General features: G+C 42.0%; 1 protein-coding gene across 11 annotated transcripts in view; it reads right to left on the reverse strand.

Annotated features, from left to right (window-relative positions):
- The window catches only part of dnmt3aa (DNA (cytosine-5-)-methyltransferase 3 alpha a), a 78,888-nt gene extending 70,994 nt beyond the window's left edge, over positions 1-7,894 (reverse strand). For all 11 annotated transcript variants that reach the window (XM_084001299.1, XM_084001307.1, XM_084001304.1 and 8 more), the window contains exons 1-2: positions 7,738-7,894; positions 199-471 (exon numbers count right to left, since the gene is read on the reverse strand). In XM_084001299.1, coding sequence (XP_083857425.1) covers positions 199-267 — 69 coding nt within the window. In that variant the 5' untranslated portion in view covers positions 268-471; positions 7,738-7,894. The remainder of the gene's footprint in view (positions 1-198; positions 472-7,737) is intronic.
- Between the last annotated feature and the right edge of the window lie 1,446 nt (positions 7,895-9,340).

The following is a 9,340-nucleotide window of genomic DNA, read 5'->3' on the forward strand; positions in this document are numbered from 1 at the left end:
GACTTTTATGTATAATTTTTTGTCTCTTTTTCATTGTAACCCAGGAAAGTCTTCACTTTGAGGACGTTTTTCCACTGCTTGTGATATGTATTATTGATTATAGAGGGAGAGGTGTAACCAACAGAAATCATTTGGGTTTTTGATAATAAAAAAATAAAAAAATAAATGCAGTATTAAAAGTGATAATCTCTTTCTCACCACATCATGGGAGGCGTCGTTCTCTGGCGTCTGGGGCGGCTCGGTGGCGGCGGGACTGTTGGACGGCATGGCAAGGAGCGGCTCGGTGAAACCAAGAGTACAAAGTAAAAAAAAAAAAAAGGAAAAAAGGAACAAATCAAAACATGGGAAAGGTCCTCAGAAGCACCAGGTGCGGCTTCATTCAAGCTGTCTGTCTTCTCTGTCTTGTCTGTCTTCTCTGTCGGTTGGTTGGTTGGTCAAACGCTCACTGGTTCACTCTGTCCTCCCCCTCTCCTGGGAGAAAAAAAACACACACACAAACACACACAAACAGACACACAGAGGGACATGAGTGGATATACAGTGAGAGGAAATTCACCAAAGCTTAAGTAAGAAATCATTCACAGCATGAGGCCGACATCTTCCTATTCCCTCTTCCTCCTCCTTACTCCTCAGTCTATCCACTTTCTGCTCAACCTTTCTCTCACACACACACACACAGAAAGCCCCGGGGTCGTGGCTGTACAACAGGTGTGTGTATGTGTGTGTCTCTATGAAGTACAGTTGATGGATGGGATCGCTACATGCAGAGCAGAAAAATATTCAATTTCTGAGCAGTAACAGGTTAACACACACATTTATGCACACACATGAACACACACATGTGCAGGTGTCCTCAAAGGAATCTGCAGGAATCGGGGTTGCTTTCAACATGGCTGTCACACCATGATTGATGTGGCCCGTGTATGTGTGTGTGTGTGTGCATGTGTGTGCGTGCGTGCCCATTTCATTAGACAAAATGGCTGCAGGTTAAAAAAAAACAAAAAAAAAGGGATTTTCTCCCACGAGCATGACACAGACATGTTCGAATCATCATGGTTTAAAGAGGCAACACAAACGTCGCACAGACAGTGAAGCTGAAAATATCACAAATCTCAAAAAAACATCATTCATTCAAAACAGTCCAAGGCTGCATTGGATAATATTTGCAATATTGATTAATTGGGAAATCCCTTGGCATCCTTTTCTAACAATAGAAGGAAAAAGACACATTTAAAAAAAGAAAAGAAAGAATGACGTGCAAAAAAATGTGTTTTCAGGCTCTCAGCAACCAGGACTATGATTATATATAGTTTGTTTTTAAGCACTTATTCAATGTGACATCTTGTTAAACCTACCGGGATCTGATTTACAATCACTTACAGCAATGGAAAACAACAGGAATTCACATTTAAGAAGCTGTAGGAAGCTGTTTCTTTCCCCCCTCCTGCAGCATTAAATGTAACACTGGTGGTTTAGAGAAGCTTGCGATAGTGTAAAACGTCACTACTTTGGAAAAAAAAACACGAAAAAAAAAACGGACGTCTGTTTTGAAGGGCGTTCAGTGCAGAGCGAGGCAGCCATGTGTGACCTTGTGAGTACTTCATCTTGGCTCCCTATATTTGCCTCATCATCTACGGATCGGCTGTGGAAATGAGTTAGAGCGAGAACAAAAGGAAATTTAAAGTGTAATTGTTCTTCAAGAGGGGATGGGAGGAGGGGGAGGGAGGAGAGGGGTCGCAGGGGTCGGATTTAAAGGCTCAAGAACTAGTTTTGACTGTAAAACCGAGATTTCATAAACATTTTGGTTTGAAATGTGCTCTCTTTCTCACACACACACACACACACACACACATCAGTCGTCTCCATTTGTTTTGGCAGATTTTGGGCACTTGAGCACGTTTAAAGGCCGTTTACCAGCAGTTATTGGCAAACAAACTTGAGCAGAATGTGCCCATATCTGTCTATCGGGCTCGTTTCTGTTCACAGTTTAAGTCTTTTAGACACACGAAGGAGCTGATTGATCGTCACACTGGGAAAAAGACTCAGCTCATGTTGGTGGAGACGTAAAAAAACAGTGTGGTGCTGTTTCACTTCTCTCTGTTAAATCCAATGCAGTTGGCTTTGCTTAAACTTTTCTTTTGGGAAAAAAAAAGGCAATACAAGCAGATTGAAAGACAACCAGCCGAGGAAGCACTACCTTGATGATCAATAAAGCAAACGTGGTGTAGAAGATGTCTACATTTTTTCTGTTTTAGCCTCTTAAACCTGAGTGTTGCTGCTTTTCCTGATCATATATTGTGAAGTATCTGTGACTTTGATGTACTGATTAACATCTAACAACACTTTTTTTTTTACTACTTTAACTTGAACTCAGTTTTAGACAGTATATTTGTATTTCCAGCATTTCTCAAATTCTCACATATTAGTTTTGACATTAAACCTGCAATGACCGATTTTCGACCCCTTGGGGGCAGCATAATCAAATCATAGCCTAATCAAATTGTAAAGACACCATTGACAAATCGTGACCTTTTATGATAAAATGGTGACACAGTAATAGAATCTGGAGCTGTGTTTTATCGACCTGGTGAATCTCCCCTATTGACTCAAGGGATGCACGCTAACTATCGGTATAGATAACTATCGGCCCGATATTGGCTGATAATTATCGGCCAAAATACACAGTTTAGTCCGATAATGACTTATTTTTTGTACCGATTACCAGAGTCAATTATAGATGGCCAACAATGCCTAAATTTTAGCTAATTTTCAGTCCTTTGTTGCTCCCTAAGTTGGTTTGAAACAATTACTGTCATAACTGTTGTTGTTATATCATTTGGTTAAGTCAGAGGCAGAGCTATAATGTTAAATTCATCTTTACTCACTACATCTAAGCCTTTCTTAAAGCAGAAGTAAGCGATCCGGTCGTTTTGGCTAATGCTGCGTTCCAGGTAGGCTTTTGAAACCGTAAATTACAGCTTCAAGTCACAACTTACGACTTTGTAGCGTTTCAGGCAACCCACTCGTGTTTTTCCGACCTGTTTTACCGGTGAAAGTCACTATAACGGCCACTCGTAACTTCCGACCCGTGAACTCGTACCAGATCGAACTGGTACCACTTCACAGGTCGGAAAAACACGACTTACGAGTTTCCTTGAACGCACCATAACAGTCCTCGTCCCTACGTCACCACATTCACGGCGTCCCTTGGCTGCACACACAGCCCTGCATGCCGTTCTCTCTCCTCATTGGATAAAAACTGTAGGATACGATAAATGTTTTCTCCTCGGTTCAGAGCAGAGCAGAGGGACTGACAGACCCGTGTTTCAGACCAAACACTCTATGTAAGTGATTGCTGTCGGAAGATATAACTATTTAAGACTTATATTAACACAAAAATATCACTTACTTCTGCTTTAACCACATATTAAAAATGTTAGCGGTTATCGGCATAGGTTATGAGAAGCAGGAAATTATCGGCTATCAGTATCGGTGGAAAAATAGAGTTATCATGCTCCCTAATTGTCTTTTTTTGCTCTATTTTTGGTCTCCACCGTCTCTTCCACTAAACTCCAGAGGTGAACATCTGGCTCTTTACCTGATAAATGCTCCACTGTGTTCACCAGCTAGTTTCTAACTGTCTTTTTGGTGCATATTGTGTATATAACGTTTTTTTTTAGAGCTGCCAGCTGCAAAACTGACTCAACAGGAGCAGTGAGAGTGAAGTTGTGGATAAATAATTAGCTATAAAACTCAAGAGTGAGAAGAAACGCAGGCTCATACATACAATACAATACAATCGTGACTCTGATTGACCTCTTTCAGTCACATTATTTATGTTATTTTAAATTACCGGCTATAAATAGTCAAAACTAATACCACAATTTTTCGAAAACAAGGGTAGTTATTGATGAAACACAAACGAGGTCAACCGAGGTGAAATGCTCTCTCGTTTCTCACAGACTGTTTGGTGGTGAGTGTTATCATCTGGTGATGCAGCATCAAGGCGGAAGCAGTGTGGCTTCGCCGGGCCGATTACGGTTACCCATGAGGCCCTGGGGCAAAAAAAAGTTAGTGTAGCACTGAACACCAGTTCCTCCTCCCACTCTTCCTCCTCTTTGCGTTGTCTACTGTAAGTATCTTGTTACCGCTAAGTACCCATTAGCACAGAACGCACAGCAGCTTCGTTATAGTTTATCGAGAGAGAGCAAGAAACCAAACACGAGCCGGTTTTTCATTCAGGGATTTGCACCGTGCGAGCACCACATCATCATCATCATCTGCAACACTACGTACTACCACCACAGCAACATACAACCTGCCCAAGAGCTCCTTTGGGGGGTTTTAAGCTTGTATTGCCCTTCAGCGGTGCTTTTTTCCCCCCAAACTAATATCCAACCAATCAAATTACATGCAAACTAATTGCCTCACAGTGGTTCTTAGTTCAATACACTTCATAAGCAGATTCAGATCAGTTGTGAAAACTGTTCATCTGCTCTTCATCTTTTAATAACATTGTAATGGATTTTCATTTGTTACCCATATTAAAGATTTTTTTTTGTTTTTTGAGTTTTAGATATGTAAATAAAACCAACTTGATTTATTTTGTGTGTTTGACAGAAGGCTAAACTGCCAGCTAAAGCATACAGTACAGTACACATTGCACAACACACATAATGTTTGTCAAAATAGCCTCCAGTTCATTTATTTACTTCTGCATGAGCACGCCTCTCATAAAGTTTTTGTTCCTTGTATTTTCTTTTTGGTGGAGTGATGTGTTCAGACTGGTGGCAGATACTGATCAACAACAAAATGTAACGTTTGCAAGTTGCACCTAAAACAGAAAAGCTGTGTATCTCATGCAGCAGCAGCAGCAGCAGCAGCAGCAGTGAGAGAGAAGCTGAGGAAGCTGCAGCCAGTGTGTCTGGCTTTGCTCAAGACGTATTGTGTAGCTGCTACAGTACAGTATGTCACTCCTCACGCTGTGGCCTTGCATCACCTACTGTAAAGACAACAGGCAGCCGGCCAGCGTTACCAGCGGAAAAGACAGGGGTGGAAAAAACTTTGCAGAAATGGGTGTACAGTATCCACCAACACCACCACCACCACTACTACCCCCCTAGGGCTCCATGCACGAGCTCCAACCAGGCTTCAGGCCCGGGCTTCAAGTCCTCCAAGTTCTGCATATTTAGGTCACACACACACACACACAGACACAGACACACAGACACACACACACACACCTCACACTCTCAAAGCAAATGTATATACACTGATTTAAATTGTTCCAGTGTTCATGCCAGCAGTGGTTTAAATTAGACCATAGTCAAAGGCCCAAGCAGGGGCCTGCGCTGGTGGGAGGAGAAATGGTTGCGCAGAGAAAAAGCTCCAGAGGTGTGTCAAGGTAGTGAGAGTTGGACAGTGACGAGACAGGGAAGTGGGCGATTTGACTTCACAATAAAAGCATTAAATATATAGATATATATTTTTTTTAATGGTTTCATTGTCTAATTTGATTTATATTATTGGAGTATAGTTGTTCACATGCATTTTGTGCTGCTGTAGCTGTAATGTAAATGGAGTCAGAAGTCTTTTTGTCATAATTTGGACTCGATGATGAGGACTTCATGTTAACGATGGTGCCTGGATAGATAAACGTTTGCATTAATCTAATTCCTAAAGTCTGGATAATTTTATTTTATTAATTTTAGTTATTTTCTAATGGCCTATATTCACAGAAGTGCAAGGTCACCGCTGGATTTTGGAAGCTCTAAGGTCACCTGAGGTCATGGGTCCAAAATCCCTCAACATTTAGGTCGGTAACATATTTTCAGTGTACAGATTTGTCTTGGTTTCGTTACACTATTACTGATTATAAATGGTTTATTTCCCAAGGGCTTGTTTCAAACTGTCTCCACAATGTTGGAGATACTTGGGAGATACTGAATACTTTACTTATTGTTGACTTAAAAATATCTAAATCTTAATAATCTGAGTCTAAATAGATGGGATCAACCAGAAATAGTTGTTTTAAACCAAAATATCAATGGACAAATCACAGTTTCCAGTGACTCTAAAGTCAAAGTTTTTGTGATTTTTACTATTTGTGATTGGGGGTTGGGGTTGCATATTAATAATCATGAATAAATACTCCAAGGAATAATAATGTTTTTTTTTTTTAATTCTAATTAAAGTTTTCATCTCATTAATCATAAAAATAATTGTTGGTTGCAACCTCTCAGGTCTTCAGTGCCGGATTATTACAACCGTTTCCAAATTGTCTCTCTGTGTTAATCACTTCACAGACATAAAATATGAAATAAATAAGAAGAAACGAATGATGTCAATAACAACTAAAGCAATTAAGGCCTCATAACTAGATTTTGAGTTCATCTTGGAGGACAAAGACAGATATTAAACTTCCTTGGTGTGTATTTGTATAATATTTATGACCCAATAAAGCTAATTATGCATAGTCAGATGATGATGATGAGCATTATTTTTGGTCTTTGGGTTTTTCTGGGTGGGGATATTCCAGCCCTGCTCCTTTAATTGCCTCTTTGAAGGCAAATTTAAGGATGTCATTCACAGATTTATCAATAATAATCGACACCCCGACAACATATTCAGTCTACAAGACAAGTTAAATCTTTCTTTAACAGCACATTATTTCAACTCAAGAGATTATGGAGGAAAACTGGAAGATATTTATTAATAACTTCAATACATACATTGCATGAGATCGTGTAATTGTGAGTCGTATAAAGTATTTGATAAGGAAAAAAAGGCCAAAAACAAACGCGAGGAGGCTTTTATTTTTAAAGAGCAGACCGGAAGTGCCCCAGCTGCTCGCACTGACTTGACGGAGAACAGCTTTATGACAATTAATATTGGGAGCGACCTCACGCGGCCTTTACCGGACGGCCTCGTCTCATAAACGGCGTATAATCCCGGTGGGGTGTGTATGTGTGTATGAGTGTGTAGCCTATGTGTGTGTGTGTTTGTGTTGGGGCGGGAGGCCGCGCGGTGAGAGAGAGACACGTGTCCGAGTTGTGTAGCGACGATAAGCTTTACTGGGTCAGGTAAAAAACACACACACACACACACACACACACACACGGAGGAGGAGGAGGGGGGGCGCGTTTCAGACCGAATGCACCCGTTAACCCCGGCGAGGCGAGGCGCGCGCACGTACGCTGCACGGCCGATCGAGGAGGAGGAGGCGCTCGCGCTTTTCGCTTCTCTCTGTTCCGCGCGCTGATGTGTCTGTCTGCATCTGGTGGTTGAAGCGGACGGTGCCGTGCGCTCCGGTTTAACGTTACCTGCTGGTGGTGTCTAGGAGGGGGGGCAGGGGGGGGCAGACTGGGGAGGGGGAGGAGGGGGGGTAAAGGGGGGGTCCGCCGGACAACGTTTAATAACACACAGCCCGTTAAATAATGACGTGCCGCCCGGTTCGCCGTGATTTTCCTCCCACCACCGTTGGAAAAAAAAACAAAAAAAAAACAGAGAAGTCCTCAAGTTCACGTTCACGAACCGCTCCGTCTTCTTCACTTCACGCGCACATCATCTCCTACTAAAACAGAACCAACGGTCTCGGCTGCGGAGCGCGCGAGCCAGCCAGCCAGCCAGCCAGCGCGCGAGCCAGCGCGAGCGATGACTTTAGGAGACAGGAGATGACTGTATAGGACAGTATAGCAGCCGTGCCGCGAGGCCAAAATGTAATGTTTATATATTTACCGTGTCGTCCGTCCCTCAGGCACCCGGACCCTGACGGTCGTCGCTCTCTCTCCTCTCGTTCACTCTCTCACTCTCTCTCTCACTCCCTCTCTCTCTCTCTCTCTCTCCCTCCTCGCTCGCGCTCTACCGGGTCTTCTCTTCTCTCCGCTGCTGGCTCGCGCTCCCCCGCCTGCCCCCCCTCTCTCTCTCTCTCTCTCTCTCTCCTACCGACCTGCTCGCTCTCTCTCTCACGAGCCGCAGCAGAGGCTCTGCCGCACCGGAGAGAAAGTTTCCGCGGGGTCCTAAAGTCTACATCCAAAAAACCCCGTGCGCGCGCATCTACACACACACACAAACACACGCACGGGCCCAAACTAACACTATAACACACACACACACACACACACACACACACACACACACACACTCCAACACAAAAGACAGGTGTAGCGTTAGAAGACATGAACGGATTACCGGCCTGTGGAGCTCCGGCGCCCCGGGGCCTGAGAGAGGGTGGAGGGGCCCCGCAGCAGCAGAGACTGTGTAGCCTAGTGTATAAAGTGACTTCAGATGTGTCACAAAGATGTTAAAAGTTGTTATAAGACACAAAACAGCCTCAAAGACACGTGATAGAAACAACTAAGAGAATCAAATTCACTATAAACAGATGCAAAAACAACTACTATAGAAATGAAAAATGGCAACAAAGATATGAAACAATAGCAAAAAGAGATGGTAAGAAGACACAAAATGATCATTGAAAGACACACAAAAAGACAAAATGACAACAAAAAGAGACCAAATAAGCCACCACAAAGATGCAAACCAACTACGGTAATGAGATTAAAAATGACAACCAAGAAAACCAACGAAAAATTGCCACAAAGAGATGTAAACTTACCAAAGAGACACAAAAAAAGTCACAAAATGACCATGAAAGAGTTGAAAAATTACAACAAAATAATAACGGAGATGCAAAAATATATATAATGTGAAGAAAAATTATGATAAAGATGTAAAAAAGACATGAAAGATTACCATAAAAATTCACAAAATTACCAAAAACACACACAAAATGACCATAAAAACATACAAAATGACCATAAAAAGATGAAAATGTCAACAAAAAGCGACATAATAACCAAATAGTTTGCAAAACAACTACAAAGGGATGAAAAATCACAATCAAGATGTGAAAAAGTACAACAAAGAGATGGAACTGTACCATTTAAAGACACAAACTGACCATAAAAAGACAGAAAATGACCATAAGGAGATGCAGAGTGTCAAAAAAAGGTGACAAAATTATTATTACTATACTGTATTGATTGAACACACCAGCCGAATTGATCAGGATGACTCTGAGATCTTAACGAACCATAGTTGGTGAGTTTTCAGTGACTAGTTTTGAAAAACCTCTGTGACTGGGCTTGTTTAAACCACGATCATCCAGCAAGTGACTGACTATCTTGCAAGCAAAAGAAAACGCCCCGGGCTCATTGTTAACGTTGGCTTGTGGTTTCTGTTGTGTAACTTAGTTGTGATTATAGAGGCCGATCCTGAGGAGGGATTTAAAAACATAAATACATCATTATCAGAGTTAGACCGACCCATATATTGAACA

This window comes from Trachurus trachurus (assembly GCF_905171665.1).
Source record: "Trachurus trachurus genome assembly, chromosome: 24".
NCBI lineage: Eukaryota > Metazoa > Chordata > Actinopteri > Carangiformes > Carangidae > Trachurus > Trachurus trachurus.